Source organism: Phoenix dactylifera, chromosome 5, assembly GCF_051530095.1.
Source record: "Phoenix dactylifera cultivar Ajwa chromosome 5, Ajwa_hap1_PhDact_Kaust_v1.1, whole genome shotgun sequence".
Lineage (NCBI taxonomy): Eukaryota > Viridiplantae > Streptophyta > Magnoliopsida > Arecales > Arecaceae > Phoenix > Phoenix dactylifera.
The window spans coordinates 10,599,814-10,622,972 of NC_143194.1; the positions used below are offsets into that span (position 1 = coordinate 10,599,814).

Below are 23,159 nucleotides of genomic sequence, written 5' to 3' on the forward strand. Positions count from 1 at the left end.
AATCTGCGGGATGGAGGGGGGCCGCGGAATGCCCGCAGCGCCTTCGCCCCGATTGTACCCGAAGGAGCCAGAGAGGATCGCAATCGCGATCCTCTACTCTGGCTCCCTCCAAAAGGAGCATGGGGCTGCCAACTTTAGCCCCGTATCTCACAATAGTGCTCTGTGGTGTAGCCTGTACACCATAGAGGATACATGCTCATTCTCTATATCTTTTTGCAACTAGTTATTTCTCTATTTCTTTCACGGTTAATGTAGGACATTTGCGGAATTATAACGGAGGCAAGGGGCCTCAAGTTTTTGTGGTTCCCCTTCCAAAACTTAGGACCCCGTAGGAGTTATTTCTCGATAATTAGTATCCCTTTGTAACTCCATGTTAGATGGTCTATTGTAGTTTTCCCAACAAAGAACCAAGTTAGCTAGCTAGATATAAAGTTGGTTCCCAAATGGTAGAATTAGACACAATTAGTTACTAAAAGTCTGCTGTGCGAGTCGCTCATATTACCAAATGCTAATATGGGTGATTCGCATGATACATCACACGTGCAGAACTCTATTATATTATCCAAAGAAGTTCCTTTGAATCATTTGGATAAGATACAAGAGTATAAAACATGCAGATAATGTGGTTCCAACCATTTGGCAAAATGTCATTTGTAGAGCTGCAGCTGCTGATCACGAATGTTATGTAATTGGGGTATAGAAGTGGTTGTCGGTCATGCATAAAACCCGAAAACATATTGGTTGACAAATTGTACCATCAGACTGTATCAATGTGCTGGAAAAATACATACAACAGTAGATTTCAATAATGCCCTGCTTTATTCTTATCTTCAATTAATTATATCAGTCTTTTATTTCAACTCAACCTCCCTTTCTCTTCCCTATAAATACATAACCTTGCTCCCTTCCATGTACTCGTAGTTCTATTCCTTTCCCTCCTCCAACACCTCTTCCCCTCCCTTAAACACACAACCTAGGCACCCTAGTTGTGTCTAGATTGAGTGAAGGTGAAGGTTGTCCCTGTGCTCATCAACCATTGTAGCTGGAATACTGATCTTCTGTTGATAACAAGCCCTTCAGGATTTCTCCAAAAGGGAAAAAATAAGGACAAAAGACAACATGCTCTTCAAGCTACTAAAGCTAGTGAACCTTGAGAGCATGAAGCTCCTCTACCACCACTTCATCTCCTATGTTCATTATCTCTTCCTTCCCCTTCTCCTTCTCCTACAGTCTTCTCACCTCTCAACCATAACCCTCGACGATCTTCGCGAGCTACGAAACCATCCATGGATCAACCCCTCATCCATCATCATCTGTTTCACCCTCCTCGCCCTCATGGCCGCTGTGTATGTCGTGAACCGTCCCCGTCCGGTCTATGTACTCGATTTCTCATGCTTTAAGCCGATCGATGCCAACAAGGTCACACGGGCGGAGATCATGAGGCAATTCGAGATTTACGGGATCACCGGCGAGAGCTTCGACTTCCAGAGACGGGTGCTGGAGAGTTCGGGGCTCGGAGAGGCGACATACTTGCCCTCGTCGCACCTTGGCAGTCCTGGCGGCATTTGCATCGCACAAGCGAGGGAAGAGGCCGAGACGACGATCTTCGGAGTGGTCGACGAGCTGTTCGAGAAATCCGGAGTGGAGGCAAAGGACGTGGGGGTGCTGGTGGTGAACTGCAGCCTCTTCAACCCCACGCCATCGTACACGGCGATGATCGTGAACCGTTACAAGCTCAGGGGGAATGTCACCAGCTACAACCTTGGGGGGATGGGCTGCAGTGCCGGAATCATTGCTATAGACCTCGCTCGGAACCTTCTTCAGGTTGGTGTTTCCGTCACTCATTTTATTCACTTTCTTTTCTACTTCCTCTTCATTTTTTGTTTCTTAAATCTGTACTTCGATTTGGAAGCGGGCCATATGTTCTTGTCCTTTATTAGGTATGCAATAGTTGCAGAACATTTACTGGTTATTAATGTTTTTGGCGAAATGGGTCAAGTTTTCTGTTGGTGCTCCAACAGCAAATTCCAGTACGGTTTTGATATCGGAGAAAGGCTTGGGCATGCATGCATGCTCGTAATTCTGAGAAAACATTGTTTGGAATGGAGATGTGGCCATATGGGTAAAGAACTTATTGGATCTTCATAAGATTTTTGATATTGGGCATGCAACTAGGGACCAGTTTTAGTGTTCTCATGAATAAAAGGAGGGGTTAAAAGTGGTGCAGCGTAGGTTGTAGAACTATTTATTTATTCATTCATTCATTCACTCATTCTTTTGGCTCCAATAGTAGTAGCTTAGACCTAGGAAGCAAGAATTTCCCACATTTAACAGCACACATGCAATTTCTGTTCAAGTCTTTGGATGCTTTGGAATGGTTTAATGCTTGTATCGCTGGCTACTAATACTACGAGTTTGTTGGTATCAATTTATTGTTTAATATAATGCTTCGTTACCAAAATAGCTATTTAGAAATTGTTATAAATTTTCAATGATCATCTTTCTCAGTTATTTTTTTTTCTAAAAATTTCACACTTTTTGACATGCTTATGCTTTTCTTTTAGAATTTAATTTCTAATACTGATTTCTTGAGTTTGGATCAGATTCAACAAATTCTCCTTTGCAGCTGTCAAAACTCAAAACAGTTCCTACAGCATCCCTGAGAAAATTAAAGTTTTATTGTCGCTTTCTCTCACTTAGGTGTCTTCTTCTTGGGATCATTTGCTCCTCATCTTCTGAAATTACTAGATTTAGACGCATGCAATCTGTCACATCTAAACTAGGGATCACAGGAATCCTTCCTGTGCGTTAATATGACTTCTGTCGCATGGCTGAGCACAAGAAATCACAACCATTTGACACCAAAACCCAGTCAACTTCTTCGATTAGTAACTCTTTTAACTTAGAATTAATCAAACCATTTTTTACTATCTAGACCATGTTTGTTTATTAAATTTAAACCAAAAGTAAACTCAAGTGAGTTTTTTTAATCCTTTTATATTTATTATTTCTTTGGGAAAATGCTTATGAAATTTTATTTGCTGCAATAAAACTGGAGCAGTTGCATATGCTGTTCAATCGGACAGGCGGACCTTTTTTTATGCATGCATCACATCGGAATATTATAGTTTTGTTATTATACTCGTTGGATGGACACCGTCAAAGGCTGTGCATATGAAAAAGATTTTTTTTAAGGTAGGCCACGAGACCAGGAGCCAGAATACCAGTTTTTTTTTTCTCCAGTCATTTATATCAGATCTTCATTTCAACCTTTCACAAAGTATAGGGGCCAGGCCCTGTCAGAAACCCTGAAATAGATCTGCTGTGAAGTGCTCAACAGTATCCAACAATTCTACCCAACTGGCATGTGACACATATCCAACCTCTTGATCATCATGCATGTCGCTTGGGATTCATAGCTAATAACTATGTATGGGTCAGGATATATCTTTCACGAGAAATAAGGATTCACCTTCCCCTTCATGCAAATCCAACGCTGGATCACCCACTGATCGCTTTGAGATCTACGCAGGTAGATGAACGGTAGCGTTCATAATGCTTTAAGATATGTTCAGTGGGTGATCCTACGGTGAATTCAAGTGAAGGTAGATGAATTTGTGTGTGTGTGTGTGAAAGATATAACCACTACCATCTACTTTTGTATATCATATCATGCAAGTATCTACGTACCTGACATGATGGATGAGAAATTATGAGGTGGATTCACTCCATTTTCTCTCTTTCTTCTTCCTTATGTGCAATAACAATATAACCTAGGATGATGACGTTGGATCCGATTCATCTAGGGTGGATTCACAGAACCCTAGCATGGGAATATATAAAGAAACCCACATACAAAACTGCCCATCCAGGTGATGGGTCTGCCCATGTGAAGGAAACAGGTAGCAAATTAATGAAGGTGGGTGGTTTGGAGTTAATTGTTGCACCGTAGGGAAACGAAAGGGTGGTGAGAGTTATTCCGCTTAGGCTACCAATGAAACTACCACCCACCTGCAGGCTTTCAAAGCTTCTACTGTTGTTTCGGATGGGAGAAGCGATTTAATTTGTCCCACAATAATTTAGGCCATTGGATAGAGATAACTTTCATTATAACAGTTTCAGAGAGACAACCCCCATTCCACGTACAGTGCAAACTCACCAGTTGACTTTACTTGTTTTTGACTAACCTAGCAATCCCTTAATCAAGTTCCACATTTACTTTTTTATTGAAACAAATCCACCTCCTTTTCTTTTCCAAGCGTAATTTAATTTATTAGTATGATAAGCAAGCACCTTCATTTAAATCTATACACTTCATTAAAAATGGTCATAGTAAAAGCTATTGTTTAGCCTTTTTATTACTATCTGTCTAATTGAAAACAATATATCTATTTTATATCTTACATCAATTGAAAATATGGTGTCTTGTTTTGTAAATGATGCTTCAAAACAAGTAACATGCATTTTTATTATGCCTTCCTCAAAAAGAAAAGAAAAGCACCTTATATTTTATCTTTTTTTTCTACTATTTTCTTTGATAATGTCAGTCAACAATGTTAAACCAGCTTCTTCTGTTTTCAAAAGTCCTAATGAAGGGCTAGGTTAGGATTTTATTAGAATAATAGAACAGTAATGTATGGGAAAAATTAAGACTCTTCAGTTTTATGGAAGGCCAGTTGCACCATTTCGTACGTGGTTCTAAAATCTTAATGTTCCTTTTTATGTGCTAGGGTATGTGGTCCAATTCCAATTAATTTGAACCCTTAATTTTGGGGGTCCAAGCCATGTGATATTATAGGGTTAGGCAATCCATGAAACCAAACCCGTAATAAAGAAAAGCAGCCTTATGCACATGGAAGACTGGAATGTTAAATTTCCATTAGAGTTCACCTCCCACTTGATGGCTAGAAGGGATGCAAGTGTGCAGACTAGGCCATAGTCCCATATTTATTCCAAGATTTTTTTTCTTTTCTTTCACTTGAGATACGTACGTGATCGAGTTAAGTTTCACTCTTTGAGTGCATCTATTAGGATTAAATTTCATAAGGTAAAGTACTGTGATATGAAATCTAACCTAGGTGGTGAAGGGGTATAAATTTGGAGATGCATATCCAAATCATGGGTCTCAATTCTTAAGTCTTATCTTCAAATGTGGAGTGGGTCCACATTAAGCATCAGACATGTTAGATCAAATATCTTTTGACTCACATGTACACCTAATCTTGTTCCAAAGCAAGTTGACCTTGAAGACACTACTATTCCTTGTGCATGTATAAGATTGAGGCGTTTTTGTCACTATTTGAAAAAGAGAGGCCCTTTGCGGCTGATGGAGTTGTGAATCCTCTCCAATCCTTCAGTAAAGCAAACAATTTACTATCGGCAGAACTGGCTACTTTAAATCAACACAAAAGGTGGTATCATCCAAGAAACAACTACCGCAGCATCTCATGAAAACAAACCATGTGGTAAGGCCATCGATCATTCAATTGAATACATAAAGTATTTATTGTTTTTCTTACCTTCAAAATTACAGCATCAAATGGCTGATGGCATGTTTTTAGAGCTGATCATGGGCTGGGATTGTGCATAGATAATATCAAAATTTAAATAGGCCTAGCTCGAAGTCCAACTAAAAATATATATAGTTTAGGCTCAAGTAGAGTTGATCATAGGCCGAAACTCAGTCCTATACTATATTCATTTTTAGTCGGGATTCGGTCCGGATCTACTTAAAATTTGATATTTTTTATGTTGAGCATTGACCTTCTATCTAAGTCCTTAAGTACGTATGCCAGCAGGCCAGGCCGGCCCAAGAGGCTTGAAGATCTGAACGAAAATATCGGTCGAAGGTAGAGTCCTTTATGAAGCCCAATTAATGTCGGGTCAATGCTCAGATCACCACTTGGTTGGGACTCGGGCCTACCAAACCAACCTTCACACATAAGCTCTAGCCCAACTGATATGACACCAACTTAGATTTTATTCATATCACCACTTGCTAGTTTCTTTTTAAACGGATCAACTTATGATATAGCCATCAAACCTTGTTTTGAATTCGAACTATTTTGAATTAAAGACGTTGTGGATATCTTCGTTTGCCAATCTTTGAACAGGTATAATTTATTAGCTATCATCCAACGTCATTGCTGAGGGCTGACATTTTACTCAAACTCGCAGGTACATCCGAACAGCTATGCACTGGTGGTCTCGACGGAGAATATGACCACCAATGGCTACTTTGGCAGGAATCGCTCCATGCTTGTCACCAACAGCCTCTTCCGCCTGGGCGGCGCCGCCATCCTCCTCTCCAACCGCCGCTCGGACCGCCACCGCTCCAAATACCAGCTCGTCCACACCGTTCGCACGCACAAAGGCGGCGACGACCGTTCCTACTCCTGCGTCAACCAAGAAGACGACTCCGATGGGATCCGTGGAATCGCCCTCTCCAAAGACCTCATGGCCGTCGCCGGTCAGGCCTTGAAGACCAACATCACGACCCTTGGGCCGCTGGTCCTTCCTATGTCTGAACAGCTCCTCTTTCTTGGGACGCTGATCCTAAAGAAGATCTTTAAACTGAAGATCCAGGCCTACATCCCTGACTTTAAGCTAGCTTTTGAGCACTTCTGCATCCATGCCGGCGGGCGCGGTGTGCTCGACGAGCTCGAGAAGAACCTTGAATTGAGCCCATGGCACATGGAACCATCCAGGATGACTCTACATAGGTTTGGAAATACTTCAAGCAGCTCATTATGGTATGAGCTTGCTTATTGTGAGGCCAAAGGGAGGATTAAGAAGGGTGATAGAGTGTGGCAGATAGGATTTGGATCAGGGTTTAAGTGTAATAGCGCTGTTTGGAGAGCACTGAGGACTGTCAATCCTGCCAAGGAGAAGAACCCATGGAAGGGGGAGATCAACAAGTTTCCGGTTGATGTACCTAAGATGGTGCCTATAGTGAAATAATTAATTGTAGGATTTATGCAATTATATGATTGTATGAGTGCTTGTAGCCCTTCAGGCAGTTTGACATATAAGTTATATTTGTTTGTGTTCCTCTCTCTCTCTCTCTCTCTCTCTCTCTCTCTCTCTCTCTCTCTGAATATCCAATGTTGATCAGAATTCTCTATGTAGCACCCATGCCAGTTTGTTGTATGAGGGATGACTGCATGGATAAGGCTTCTAAGCCTCTCCAGTGGACCATTTTATCTTTTCTTCTCTCTAGAGTACGGGATCAAACTCTAAAGTTTACCTAGGTATTCTCGATCATTTTATCTTGTTATGTTCAACCTTTCTTTCTCCTTTTATTCTCTAGTAGTGTATAAATCTTATTGTATGTCCCCTCGTGATTATGATAATAATTATTCTTAAGTTCATGATGACTATTACTATGGTGATAGTTATCATAAGAGTTGTGACTATTCTTGTGATTATAATTTTGATATAAGTTAGGTCATTCTTGTGTGAATGAAGCATTAGATAATACTGGAAAGCTTGCACACGTATAACTATAAGACACCCCTGAAGCTATAGTGCAGTATCTAAATCGCACAACAAATCGTGAGTCTCATTGTCTGGCATCGAAAAGAACTCTCAATTCTCTTGTCAATCATGGTATCCTCAACATTGATGAAACTAAATTGTCTTCTAATAAGAACAGCTTCATCTTACAACCATTATCTTTTCTCTACATTGATGACAACAATCAAAGTTAAGAGTTCCTGAAGAAAAAAATAGTAAAGAATGGAATCAACACAAGAAGACCATGTTTTACGTGAAAAACCCCGAAGGAAAAAAAAACCACAGGCATAAAAGGACATTCTCATTCATAGTTTGCTCAAAAAAGAGCATAGCAATATATAGAATACAACAGTCTTGTTGGCTAAGAATGACACCCACAATTAAGCCCCAATTAGCTTCGTCTTACTGGCCAAGAAATAACACTCATAATTAAGCCCCAATTAGATCCCCAATCAATTCTACATAAATAGAAATATCTTCTTGCCTTCTTAACAATATTCCTCCTCAAGTTGGTGCGTAGATATCAGTTGAGCCCAACATAGACAAAATTTCATGGAACTTGGCTGAGGGAAGGCCTTTAGTAAAAATGTCTACAAATTGATTCTCACTATGAAGATAAGGAGTTCGAATGATATTGGCTTGAACCTTTTTCGAACAAAATGGCAGTCCACGTCGATGTGTTTTGTTCTCTCATGAAACACAGGATTGGAAGCAATATAAATTACAGATTGATTTTTACAGAATAAATTCATTGGTAGTGAAGTCTTAAATCCCAAATCACATAAAAGAGCATGAAGCCAGATTAACTCACTTATAGTGGATGCCATTGCTCTATATTCCGCCTCTGCACTCGACCTAGCAACAACATTTTGTTTTTTACTTTTCCAAGTAACTAAATTCCTACCAACAAATGTACAATATCCAGTAGTAGAGCGCCCATCGATCAGACTTCCATCCCAATCAGCATCTGTATACCCTGTGATTATTGTATGACCATTCTTCTGCATCCAAATTCCTCGCCCTGGAGATGACTTCAAGTACTGAAGAATCTTATTAACAGTATTCATATGAATGTCCTTTGAGTCATGCATGAATTGACTAACCAAACTAACTGCATAAGAAATATCTGGATGAGTAATGGTTAGGTAAATCAACTTTCCAACCAACCTTCGAAATTGACCAATATTCTCCAAGGGTTTGCCATCTGATGTAGGTTTGCTACTTTCAAAAGGAGTTGAGATAGGTTTCACACCCAATTTTTCTGTTGCCTTCAGAAGGTCTAAAACATACTTTCTTTGGCTAAGAAATAATCCTTTCTTTGGGTGAGCAATCTCTATCCCCAAGAAGTACTTCAAGACACCTAAATTTTTAATGTCGAATTTCGTATGAAGGTACGATTTCAGCTTGGTGATTTCTTCACTGTCATCCCCGATAACAATAATATCGTCAACATAAATCAAAACAATTGTAGTGTGCAAACTATCCCTTTTGACGAATAAGGAGGAATCAGCTGAACTTCACTTAAATCTATAACTCATAAAAGCAATACTTAGTTTTGCATATCAGGCTCTAGGTGATTACTTGAGACTATACAAGGCCTTCTTTAACTTGCATGCTACGTGTTGCTGAGATTCCTGAGGATGTCCTGGTGGAAGACTCATATAAACCTCTTCTTCTAGTTCACCATATAAAAAAGCATTTTTAACATCTATTTGGAACAATGGCCAATCATGATTAACTGCAACAGACAACAAAACTCGAATAGTATTCATCTTGGCAACATAAGCAAATGTTTTCTTGTAGTCAACTCTATAGGTTTGTATAAATCTCTTAGCGACTAATCTGGCTTTGTCTCTGTTAACGACTCCATCACTGTTGTACTTTTTTTTATACACCCAACGGCATCCCACTTTCTCTTTACCTTCAGGTAGTGTTACAATTTTCCAAGTATGATTTTTGTCAAGAGCCTCAATCTCTTCTTACATGGCTTTTCTCCAATTTGGTTGAGCAATAGCTTCTTGAAAGTTTTTGGGTTCATCTGATATGGAACTTAGAAAGGCAAAGTAGGATGGAGAGACATTGTCATAGGTTAGGTGACTTTGTATGGAAAAGGAAGTTGAATGGTAGGTATAAAAATCTTGCATCTTGGGGGGACAAGTCAGCCTAATTGAGCGACGAACTTCCGGTTGAGCCACAATGGGACCTTCATGTGAAGCTTTTTCTTCATATAGGGCATCACTTTCTCCTACATTACGTGAGGAATTTTTCGAAGGGATAGGTGGAGAAGACATTGAGCTGACAATGGGAAGAGGGACCAAGTCAGGTAGAAACTCACCCTGCGACTGAATCCTAGAGTCATCATCTGGTGCAGGAAAGAATGGCTCGGTCTCAACAAAGTGCACATCACAGGATATGACAAGTTTGTGGATTTTTGGATCATAACATGTGTATCCTTTTTGGGTGGAAGAGTATCCAAAAAACATACATTTAATCGCACGAGCATCAAGTTTATCCCGATGAGTTGCTACAACATGAACATAGCATAGACATCCGAAAACACGAAGGTGAGAAATATCAATTTTTCTACCATGCAGGACTTCAAGTGGAGACTTTGTTTAAGGACATGACTAGGTAGTCTATTAATCAAATAGACTGAGGTAAGGACACCATGTGACCAATATGGCTTTGGAACATGCATCTGAAACATGAGACACCTAGTAGTTTCTAATAGGTGATGGTTTTTTCTTTCGGCTACACCATTTTGTTGTGGAGTGCCAACACAACTAGTTTGATGAATAATGCCATGACAACTCAAATAATCAGAAAAAATATTTTGTATATACTCTATATCATTATCAGAGCGTAAGACTTTCACAAAAGCACCAAACTGAGTAGCAACCATCTTATGAAAGTTTTGAAAAGCAAAGACAGCTTCACTTTTGTGTTTCGACAAGTAAAGCTATGTAACGTGAGAGTAGTCATCAATAAGCATAATAAAATATTTATAACCATCATAAGATTCAATAGGAGCTGGCCCCAAACATCAGTATGAATTAATTCAAAAGGTGCAACAGACATAGTATGAGATGAACTAAAAGGTAATCAAGTTTGTTTGGACAATGGACAAGTCTCACAAGTGTGAGGGATACCAGACATGCTAGGAAACAACTAAGACAACATTTGATTAGATGGGTGTCCTAAATGCTTGTGCCAAAAAATTGAAGTAGTCTGACCAAGAAAGCTTGAGTGGAAGTCATCAACAAATATAGCCCATGAGAATAAATGCCTTCACTAATCACTTTCTTTGTGGCTCAATCCTAAAATTTCACATTAGTAGGTGAGACAATAACATCATAGTTTAAGCTGCAAGTGAGCTTGCCAATAGAAAATAATTTTGAAAGAAATGAAGGAGTATACAATGCTTGAGAGTTTGGATAGTCTGGAAAAATATTAAGAGTACCATGACCCTCAATTAGGGCAGAAGTTCTGTTAGCAACAGAGACAATGTGTTTCTCTGTAGAAGGGCTTAAGTCAAGCGAATAACTATAATCATTGGTAATATTATCTGTACTAGCAAAATCAATAATCCAAGTGCAGTCATCAAAGAGCGCTAAAAAAAAGGCTTTGAGATTACCTGAGACGTGTGGGAGAGGATAGGTCAGCTTTAGATGTAGAAGATTCAAGCTTACTAAAGTGTTGGTGGAGTAGCCTTGCAAGATCCTCAATGGTAGTATCAGATGAGGAGAGATAAGCCACATCATAGGACTTCATAGTATTAGCAACCCTTGGCTTCAAATGGGGATGAAGAATCCAACAACGATCTTTTGTATGATTTAACTTATTATAATGATCACAACGACGGCCCTTTTCTGACCCTCAAGAAGAACCACTAGCATTGAACATTCTCTTATCATTTTGAGTCCTGAAAGTAACATGAGTACTAGACACAAAATGCATACTAGTAGTTTGGGATTTAACATTCATGGCTTTCTTCCTAATTTCCTCTCTTTGAAGAGTAGCACAAACATTTGACAAAGATGGCACTTCAACTCCTATCAACATCTGCCTTCTTAGATTTTCATACTCAAGCTTCAAACTAGCTGACAATTGAAAAACTTTATCTTCCTCAACACACTTTTGAAAGATATTGATATCTGTGGTAGGTGGGCGATGCATTGGTAGTTCATCCCACATGCTCTTGAGTTTCCTAAGATGCTCAATAAAAGAATGATTTTCTTGTTTACATTCAAAAATTTGCTACTGTAATTGGTAGATTCTAGCCACATTATTCTGGTGACCATATAAACCTTTAATAGAATTCCACAAATCTTTAGCTGACTCGGAGAACTTAAAGATTTCAGCAATCTTGAGTTCCATAGAATTAAGAATCCAAAACATAACAAGCTGATCATTTGCAACCCATTCATCATGCTTAGAATCATCAGTTTTCGGAGCAGATTTCTTGCCATCAATATGTCCCAATTTATTTACTACCAAGAGATAGGCAAACAACTCTAGACTATGGAACATAATTAAGCCCATTGAATAAAATCGAAGAAAGCTTCATACCAGGATTGTTATTTTCCTTAGTCATATTTAACAAAAATAGAAATGAAATACACCAGATTTTTGCAAATATAGCAAGCAAATACAAGGGTGAAAAATATTCCTCACGAGCAAAGTATAGATTGCCAAACACTGTAGCCCTCAGCTCTAACAACAATAGATTGGGCAAGTGGGTGATGAAGACCAAGAAACAGATTAAAAAGAAATCTGTGTTTGCTTCCCAAGATACTAGTTTTGAAATTGAAGGATTCCCTTCTTAAACAAATCTGTGAGTGGGCCACAAAAGACAAATCTCACAAGTTTGTCCTTTTACAAAGAGTGGCTTTCAATTGATTCTGAAGGTGTAGGGCAAAAGTTTCAAAGAATGAATTGTATGTTGGAAAACCAGTAGGAAAACGACAAGGTTATGGAATTCAAACCTACTCTAATACCATGAAGAAAGAAATAATAAAGAATGGAATCAACACAAGAAGACCATGTTTTACGTAGAAAACTCTGAAGGAAAAAAAAAACCACAGGCATAGAAGGACATTCTCATTCATGGTTTGCTCAAAAAGGAGCATAGCAATATATAAAATACAACAGTCTTGCTGGCCAAGAATAACACCCACAATTAAGCCCCAGTTAGCTCCGTCTTACTGACCAAGAATAACACCCATAATGGAAATATATAAAAGGAGCATAGCAATATATAAAATACAACAGTCTTGCTGGCCAAGAATAACACCCACAATTAAGCCCCAATTAACTCCCCAATCAATTCTACATAAATGGAAATATCTTCTTGCCTTCTTAACAACAATTCCTCATCAATTTTGTCAGTTTTTCTTATATTCCTAAAGAAGAAGGTTATAGTGGTGTTCGAAGACTCAAGGCCAAGGGAATAAGCAAATCAGCAAGCGGCTTCGTTTGGATGCATTCACATGCCTCTTATATGTTTTCTTTTCTTTGTTTTTGTTTTTGCTTTTTTTTGAAGCCCATGTATGATGGACTTCGATGAGATAAAAGGAATTGGGTGGGGGAACGTGGAGATTCTCCACTACCTTTAATATCATTTGTACCATAAACACTAGGTCATGTTTTTGTCTCATATATTCCATTTAAGGACTTTTATGTTTTCTTTATATTATTTTATATATGTCTGTTTTGATGCTTGTTACTGTTGGAATATAGGAAGAGAAATTTCTCTAGTGAGGAAAAGATAAAGAGATGAAATACTTTAAAATTTTTCTATCTACTTTGGCTCTTTTATCTTGCCAAAACCGCAATACTTACACAATATTTATAGGACTCCTAGGTACATGTATAAACCTAATACATGAACCACTTAAATGCACATAAAAAATTCAAATAAATGAACTAGCCAAATATATGGATACTTATATATATAGGAAACCCAACTTCATGAACTTGCCCATACATGAATCACCACTCATAAGGTGACCCTTCACACATTCATGAACCTCTCAAAAGACATTCACTGAATTAAGTTTATTTTCTCAACACTTTCTTGTAACTCCAAGCATCATCCTCAACTTGCTAAAAGTGTCATACTTTAGAGGCTTTGTAAAAATATTCGCAACTTGATCATGGGTCTTCACATACTTCACTTGCACTTCGTTCTTCACAATGCAATCTCTAAGGAAATAATACCTCGTATCTATATGCTTTCTTCTATCATGAAAAATCGAGTTCTTCGCTAATGCAATAGCCAACTTGTTGTCAACAAAAATCTCCATAGCCTTCTCTTGCGGCATTTGTAACTTCTTCAACAATCTTCTTAACTATATGACATGGCAAACACAAGATGTAGTGATAACATATTTATATTCACAAGTAGAAAGTGTCACAATTGGTTGTTTCGTCGAACTCCAAGTAAAAGCCGTATTCTCCAAGTAGAAAACAAAACCGGTAGCGCTCTTTCGGTCATCCGTATCTCTGGCCCAATCACTATCACTATAGCCTACAAGCTTAAATTCATTAGAAAATGAATAAAGCAAGCCAAATCCAATTGTAACTTTGATATAACAAAGAATTTATTTCACCGCTTTGAAATGTGTCATGCTTGGTGACTCTATAAACCGACTAACAAGCCCAACTCCAAAAAGTATATCCAGTCTTATGCCAAGTTAGGTATCTCAAACTTCCAACTAGACTCTTGAAGGTTGTAGAGTCTACTTTCACTCATTCTTCATTCTTAGGCAATTTGACTCCGTATTCTACTGGAGTGCTCACGGATTAACAATCTTCCATCTTAAATCTCTTATGGATCTTCTTAGCAAAACCTTCTTGGGAAATAAAAATTCCATCCTCCATTTGTTTGATCTCAATGCCAAGAATAAGACTTGAGACCAATATATGTCATTTCAAACTCCCCAGTCCTAGCTTACTTAAACTCTCCAAACATACTTGTATTATTGCTCGTAAAAATCAAATCATCAACATATAAGCAAACAAGCAAAATATCTCCATTTTCACGCACCTTAGCATAAAGTGCATACTCATATGGGCACTTGGTAAACCCATTCTTTTAGAAATACTTGTCAATCCAACTATTCCAAGCCCTTGGCACTTTGTCTTCATGGCCTTTGATCACATAGCCCAAAGGTTATTCAACATAAACCTCTTCCTCAAGAATGCCATTCAAAAAAGCCGATTTGACATTCATTTGATAAATATTCCACTTCTTTTGAGCTGTAAGTGAATGGTCTCCAACTGCGCAATGGGAGCAAGCTTCCGTGTCATTAGCTATTTTTCTTGGCTACCAACCTTACCTTGTATCTCTCTACTTCATCCTTAGCGCTCTTTTTTTCTTTGAAAACACACTTAACACGAATAGACTTTTGACCTTCCGGCATGGTTGCCAACTCTCAAGAGTTATTCTTCTCAATCCACTTGACCTCCTCATCCATGCGAATTCTCCACTTCTTATCTTTTATTGCTTCTTCAAAAACTATGGGCTCATAATCAGCAAAGTGACAAAAAAAAAGTTAGATGTTGACCCCCTAATGGATTTTGATGAATACAAAACACTAGAGTATAATTCCATTTATCTTAACAATTTAATTAAGGATTTCATGTATTTTATTAAGAATATTGTTAAGAAATGTCTAGGCAAGTTCCCATGATTTTTTAAGGACTTATTGAAGAATTTTTGAGATGAAAGAAAAAGTTCAGGGACAGCCGAGACGTCTCCGGGTTGTCTCAGAGACGTCTCTGGCACAAACAGAAAGAACTGGCACGTCTGGAGACGTCCCCGGCACCTGCCGGGTCGTCCCCGCGATAGCGGAGTCGACTCTCTCAGTAGCAGAGTCGACTCTCTCAGTGGCGGCAGAAAGGCAGTTTTCAAGAGATATGCGCGAGACGTCCCCACCGTACGCGGAGTCGTCCCCGCAAGTAAAAAGCAGACTTCCCGAGTCGTCCCCGAGGTAGCGGAGTCGGCTCTCTCAGGATTTTCCAGAGGATGTCATTTTCGGTGATAAGGCAGCGGAGACGTCCCCTGAAAGAGCGGAGTCGACTCTCTCAGAGAATTTCAGAAGACATATTTTTCGGAGTTATAACAGCGGAGTCGTCCCCAAGGCAGCGGAGTCGTCCCCATGCAAAAAGTGCAAACAAGCCGAGACGTCCCCGTAAAGTACAGAGACGACCCTCTCAGAAAAACAGAAAAACAAGAATTCAAACGATACAATTCCAGAGTCGTCCCCGTAAAGTGCCGAGTCGACCCCAAACAAAGTGAAAAGTAAATTTATACAGCCGAGACGTCTCGCGTTGAAGCGGAGACGTCTCCGGAGCGCCTGGGACACGACTGACAACTTTTGTAGGTTTGGTTTGAATTTCAAATCTCTTTTACTTTATCTCTAACGGCTATATTTGCTTTTTGGGCTATAAAAGGGACCTCTTAAGTGCTTCTCAACAACTCTTCACCAACCAAAAGCTAGATCATTTAAGAGAGAAGCAAGAGAGAGAAGTTCAAGGGAGTGAGTGCATTCAAGTGAAGAAATCAAGTGCTTTCAAGCTTCCCAAGTGATTTCAAGCTCAACCACTCTCTTCCGCTCGGGATTCAAAGCTCATACTCAAGCCTACGCGATCCACATCAGAAGAATCATCATTTCCCACGCTTCCAACGGCAAAAGGATTCTTCCGGGTTCTATTGTTTATCATTGTCATATTTGCTTATTTAGAGCTTTTCAATCCTTTGTAAAACCTTTCATTGTGGTGCTTGTTCCAGTCAAGGGACTTGGAACAAGGGAAAGGCGTCCCAAGCCTAAGTGAAATTGGGGGTTATAGGGTTTGTTGTTAGCCCGGTGTAAAACAACGAGTTGGGTAGTGAACTCGCAAAACTACCGTACTGTAATCGTGGATTATAGTGGAAATTCCCAAAGGTGCTTTGGGGAGTGGATGTAGGAGCAGTGGAGGCTCCGAACCACTATAAAAGTTTGTGTTTGCGATTGTTTGTCTTCATAGCTTTATTTTAGCTTTAGCTCATACATTTGTGTGTTTTATTTTTTAATTAGACAAAAGTTTTAAAACACCCAATTCACCCCCCCCCCCCTCTTGGGTGACCATCTCTGGGCAACAAGTGGTATCAGAGCAGGTGCTCTGTGTATTTCTTGAAAGACCTAACCGTCTTAGCCAAAGATCTAGATGGCAACACCCTTTAACAATGTTCCTGCTGAGGGGCAAGCAACCAATAGACCTCCACTCTTCAATGGGACAAATTATACCTATTGGAAGACTAGAATGAGAATCTTCATTCAAGCACAAGACTATGCCTTGTGGAGGGTTATAGTCAAGGGACCACAAGAACCATCACACATGGTTAATGGCATTCAAGTTCCCAAACATGAGGAGGATTGGGATGAGAATGATGATAGGATGGCTCAACTCAATTCAAGAGCCATGAACTCATTATTTTGTGCTCTAGATGTAAATGAGTTTAATAGAGTCTCCACATGTAGTTCCGCTAAGAAAATATAGGATAGGCTTGAAGTTACCCATGAGGGTACAAATCAAGTCAAAGAGTCCAAAGTGAACATTCTAGTTCACAAATATGAGTTGTTTAAGATGGAACCCAATGAAACCATCACATGCATGTTTACACGCTTTACCGATATAATTAATGGTCTAAAGAGTTTGGGTAAATCTTATACTAATCCGGAACTTGTAAGTAAAATTCTCAGGTCTTTGCCGAAAGCATGGGAAGCAAAGGTCACGGCGATCGTAGAAGCCAAAGACCTCAACACCTTGGGGCTAGAACAACTTTTGGGCTCATTGATGACGCATGAGCTCACGATGAAGCAACATGAAGATGATTTGCCAAAGAAAAAGACAATTGCACTCAAGGCTACTTCGAGTGTGTGTGAAGAAGAAAGTAGTGAGAGTGAGGAAGAAAGTGAGGACGAGGACTTGGGTTTGATAGTTAGGAAGTTTAAAAAATTCATGAGGAAAAAGAAACCCTTTCCAAGGAAAAAGTTTGGGGGGAGAAATGATTGGGAAAAAGAAAAAGAAAAAGAAAGAGACCCAATCATATGCTACGATTGCAAGAGACCGGGACACATTCGTTCCGAATGCCCTCAACAAAAGAAGTTTTTTGGAAAGAAGAAGAAGAAGGCATTGAAAGCAACATGGGATGATAGTGACACATCATCCTCCGAGGAAGAGAAGGAAGAGACCGCCAATTTGTGCTTCATGGCATTCGAAGACGACGAGGTATGTCAAAACTCAACTATAAATTTTACTTTAGAAGAATTGTATGAAGCTTTTCAAGAACTTATGGGTGATTGTAGTATGTTAGGAGCAAAGAATAAAGAGTTAAAAGCCTCCAATCAAAAACTGAAAGAAGATATTGAAAACCTATTGATTGAGAAGGAGAGCGTTAAAAATATTAACACCATTGACCTAGAAAATAGAAACTTAAAACTTAGCATTGAAAATAAAACGGAAAAAACACTAATTAAGGAATTAAATCTAAAAGTAAAATCTCTACTCGATAATAATACCTCACTTGCACAAAATGTTGAATCCCTTAAAAAGGAAAAGGAAGAACTAGTTAAAGAAAATTTAAATCTTAAGAATGAGGTACATAAATACAAACCAATTGTTGAAAAATTCACACAAAGCTCTGAAAAATTAAATCTTATTCTTTCAAATCAAAGAGCTGTTTTTAATAAAGCCGGATTAGGATATAAAACTAACAAACAACAAAAGTATCTAAAGAATTTCTTTGTAAAAGCAAAAGATGTAAAAACTGAAAAACCTACATGCTTTCATTGCGGAAAGAATGGACATAAAGCCTACTCTTGTATTCAAAGGAAGATCCAAACTAACAAGAGTACATTTGTGAAAGCTAAAAACATAACTAAAGTATGGGTGCCTAAGGGAACCAACTACACTAACCACGAAGGACCCAAGAAAACTTGGGTACCTAAGAGCTTCACATGATCATTTTGCAGGTATGCCTTGCAGCCGGGAATAAAAGGAGAATGTGGTATCTTGATAGTGGTTGCTCAAGGCATATGACCGGTGACAAGAGTCTCTTCGTCACTTTGAAATCAAAAAAATGAGGAGTAGTCACATTTGGAGACAATGCTAAAGGTCAAATCATTGGTGTTGGTAAAATCTCCATTTCACCCTCCTCTTTTATTGACAATGTATTGTTAGTTAATGGACTAAAACATAATCTATTAAGTATAAGTCAATTTTGTGACAAGGGATTTAAAGTGTCATTTGAATCATCACTATGCATAATTAGTAGTCCAATTGACAATGAGATCATACTCACAGGACATAGGCATAAAAATGTTTACATGATTGATCTTGATGATCTCACCATGAAGGATGGCCAATGTCTTGTAGCCATGAGTCCCAAAGTCAATGAGACTAGTTGGTTATGGCATCGTAGGTTAGGACATGCTAGCATGGATTTAATTTCTAAATTGATTACAAAAGATCTAGTCAAAGGACTACCAAAGATAGATTTTGAAAAGAACAAAATTTGTGCTGCATGTCAATTAGGGAAACAAACGAGAAGCTCTTTCAAGTCTAAAAACATAGTCTCAACAACAAAACCCTTAGAACTAATCCACATGGATTTGTTTAGACCCACTAGAACTGCTAGTCTAGGGGGTAAGAAATTTGGTCTTGTAATTGTTGATGATTTTTCACGTTTTACATGGGTTTCATTTCTTACACATAAAGATGAGTCCTTTCCCGCTTTTATCAAGTTTCATAATAGAGTTTCGAATGAACTCAATCTTAAACTAAAAGCAATTAGGAGTGATCATGGTACCGAGTTTGAAAATCAGCACTTTGGAAAGTTTTGTAACGAAAATGGTATCAATCACAATTTCTCGGCACCTAGGACACCCCAACAAAATGGGGTGGTAGAAAGGAAGAATCGCACACTAGCAGATATGGCTCGTACCATGTTGTGCGAATCGGATCTACCAAAATATTTTTGGGCTGAAGCAATAAATACTGCATGTCACATTTTAAACCGTGCATTAGTTAGATCCATCTTGAAGAAAACACCTTATGAGTTAATAAAAGGTAAGAAACCAAACATAAGCTATTTTCATGTTTTCGGTTGTCGATGCTTTATTTTAAATAATGGAAAGGACAATCTAAGCAAATTTAGTGCTAAATCAGATGAGGGGATCTTCTTAGGTTATTCCTCATCTAGTAGAGCATACAGGGTCTTCAACAAGAGAACTCTCGTTGTTGAAGAATCCATTCATGTTGTTTTTGATGAAACTAATGGAGATTCTTCTAGAAAAGAAGAAGATGGTGATGCAGGTATACTTGAAGACCGAATGAAGGAATTCTCCATACAAGACAAACAACAAGAGGATGAGATCAAAGAAGATACAATTCAGCAAGATGAAGAAGAAGACCAACCTCCGTTGAGAAATCAAGATCTTCCTAAGGAATGGAGGTATGCACATGGTCATCCAAGGGATCTAATCCTTGGTGATCCCTCACAAGGGGTAAGGACAAGATCCTCTCTAAGAAATACTAGTAATTATCTTGCATTCATTTCACAAATCGAGCCTAAATCACTAGAAGAAGCTGAAAAAGATGATAATTGGATGAATGCTATGCAAGAGGAATTAAACCAATTTGAAAGAAATGAAGTTTGGACTTTAATGAAAAGACCCCCTAATATTTCAATTATAGGCACCAAATGGGTATATAGAAATAAACTAGATGAAGATGGAATAGTAATAAGAAACAAAGCTAGGCTAGTGGCCAAAGGCTATAATCAGGAGGAAGGAATAGATTTCGATGAAACTTTTGCTCCTGTTGCTAGGTTAGAAGCTATTAGACTACTTTTGGCATATGCATGCTTCATGGATTTTAAACTCTATCAAATGGATGTAAAAAGTGCGTTTTTAAATGGTTATATAATGGAGGAAGTTTATGTAGGACAACCTCCAGGTTTTGAAAATCACTTACATCCAGATTATGTGTATAAATTGCATAAAGCATTGTATGGACTTAAGCAAGCCCCTAGGGCATGGTACGAAAGATTAAGTAATTTTCTAATTGAAAACAAATTTAAGAGAGGAAATGTAGACAAAACCCTCTTCATTAAAAGAAAAGAAAATGACTTACTGCTTGTACAAATTTATGTGGATGATATAATTTTTGGTGCTACTAATGATAGTCTTTGTCGAGAGTTTGCTAAGCTTATGCAGGGAGAATTTGAAATGAGCATGATGGGTGAGCTCAACTTCTTCCTTGGGCTACAAATAAAACAATCAGAGGAAGGCATCTTCATCAGTCAGTCCAAATACATCAAGAAAATGTTGGAGAAGTTCAAGATGAAGGATGCAAAGGAAATCAGCACACCCATGGGCTCAAGTTGCAAGCTTGACAAAGATGAAAAAGGTAAAAGTATAGACTGCAAATTGTACAGAGGTATGATAGGCTCATTACTTTACCTTACTGCTAGTAGACCAGATATATTGTTCAGTGTTTGTATGTGTGCTAGATACCAAGCATGTCCTAAGGAATCACACTTGCAAGCTGTTACAAGAATTTTTAGATATCTGGTAGGGACATCTAATGTAGGCTTATGGTATTCTAAACAATCTGACATAAATTTAATTGCTTATTCCGATGCTGATTTTGCCGGGTGCAAACTCGACAGAAAAAGCACAAGTGGCACATGTCAATTCTTAGGTGCAAATTTGGTTTCCTGGTTTAGCAAGAAACAAAATTCAGTTGCCTTGTCCACAGCTGAGGCTGAGTACATTGCAGCTGGAAGCTGTTGTGCCCAAGTTCTTTGGATTAAGCAACAACTTGAAGACTTCGGTATCAAAATGGATAATATACCAATTAAATGTGATAATACAAGTGCAATTAATTTAACAAAAAATCCTGTCCAACACTCTAAGTCAAAGCATATAGAGATTAGGCATCATTTTATTAGGGATCATGTGCTGAAAAATGATGTGATGATTGAATATGTATGTACTGAAAATCAATTGGCCGATATCTTTACAAAGCCCCTTTGTAAAGATAGATTCAACTTCTTAAGGAATGCTTTGAGCTTGTATGATCCTAGCAAATAAATTGAACTTGTATTGCATTGCTTTGCTACTCAAACTAGTAATCCACCTCAAGGTAAACATAAGTGAAAGCATGAATTCATCTAAGCTAAATGACGAACTGTTTGACTTTCCGGAGGATGGTTACCCTCCCTTGGACTCTTCATGGAGATATTTTCAGAGCCTATTTCATAGGTATTCAAAATTTGGTCAAACATTCCTCATTTCAATATTAATAATTCAAAAATCATTATCAAATTATTATAGGATGTATTATTAAGGGGAAGGATCACAAATAAATTCACTCTGTGTTTATCAAAAGAAATCATGTTGATTAGGGTGATTAAATAAAAAAATTGGGAAAAGATAGAATTCAGTCTGAAATTTTTTAGTGCCGGAGACGTCTCTGGCAAATCGCAGAGACGTCCCCCCAGGCGAGACGTCTCGCCTTAGTCGCGGAGACGTCTCGGGGACCGAACGAGGGTTTTTAAAATAGGTCGAAACAGCTCGAGCCGACCCGAGCTTTCCCTTTCATCCCCGACAAAAACAAAAACCCTAGCCTCCATTTTTCTCTAACACAAACCCTAGCCTCTTTCTCCTCATTTCCCTAGGATTTCCATTCAATGGCACCCAAAAGAGCTAGGAGGACTGGTGGGAGGCGTCCTAGGGCAGCGGCCGACGGTGAGGAACGGAGGGAAGAACCTTCCGCGCCGTCTCCTCCGGTTGCTCCGCCGACCACAACCATTTCCTGTGCAAATCGCACAGTAACAACCGGGAGGAACATAGATTTTCATTTTCTAGATAATGAGGGGTTCTCTATTGGAGAGAGACTCCGAGCCCAAGGGTGGGAGCACCTTTGTACCCTCAATACCTCGACCTACCCCGGCCTTGTTAGAGAAATGTTTAGTAATATGGCTTTGGGGGACTTAGGGTACACTGCATATGTCCGGGGGACATTAGTAGAAATTAATAAGGACATCTTATCCACTGTTTTGCAAATCCCTAAGGACGGTGAGGCTCCAACCTCACATCCCCAAAGGGAAATAGCCCTAAACTTACTTTTAGGACGAGAGGACTGCGGCCCTCTTGATGTAGTGAACTCACAAGACCTAAATGCCGAGATGAGATTACTTTTAAGTATTGTCAACCGGGTCTTGTTTCCTAAACCTCCCTAGGGATTCCTAAACCTAAATGCCGGTCGCTTCGATTTTGTTTCGGAGCGAGATTTAGTTATCATGCACCATATCCTACTAGGGATTCCTCTAAACCTCCCTAGACTCATGTTAAACTACATTGCTCTATGTCATAGGTATTCTAGGTTTAGTATACCCTATGGCATGATATTTACCCTAGTATTTAAACACTTTAAGGTTCACATTCCCGAAAATGAACCTGCAAAACCCTTGAGAAACACCGACTACTATAATGAGGGCACAATGCGAAGAATGGAGTTTCAAAAGGTAGATGGGTCTTGGGTCAAGGTACCAAAAAGAAAAGCTCAAACCCTAGAGCCTGAGATCCCACATC

At 38.9% G+C, this 23,159-nt stretch overlaps 1 protein-coding gene across 1 annotated transcript; it reads left to right on the forward strand.

Annotated features, from left to right (window-relative positions):
• The first annotated feature begins 913 nt into the window (after window positions 1–913).
• On the forward strand, window positions 914–7,051 carry LOC103718013 (3-ketoacyl-CoA synthase 11-like). Its single transcript, XM_088721623.2, has 2 exons — window positions 914–1,824; window positions 6,178–7,051. The coding sequence occupies exons 1-2, from the start codon at window positions 1,120–1,122 to the stop codon at window positions 6,958–6,960; spliced, it is 1,488 nt and encodes a 495-aa protein (XP_088577749.2). The 5' UTR covers window positions 914–1,119; the 3' UTR covers window positions 6,961–7,051.
• The last annotated feature ends 16,108 nt before the right edge of the window (window positions 7,052–23,159 follow it).

Coding starts and splice junctions, on each gene's coding strand:
- LOC103718013 (XM_088721623.2), top strand. CDS start 1,120: ATGCTCTTCAAGCTACTAAAGCTAGTGAACCTTGAGAGCATGAAGCTC. Junction 1,825..6,177: donor TCGCTCGGAACCTTCTTCAG/GTTGGTGTTTCC, acceptor TCAAACTCGCAG/GTACATCCGAACAGCTATGC.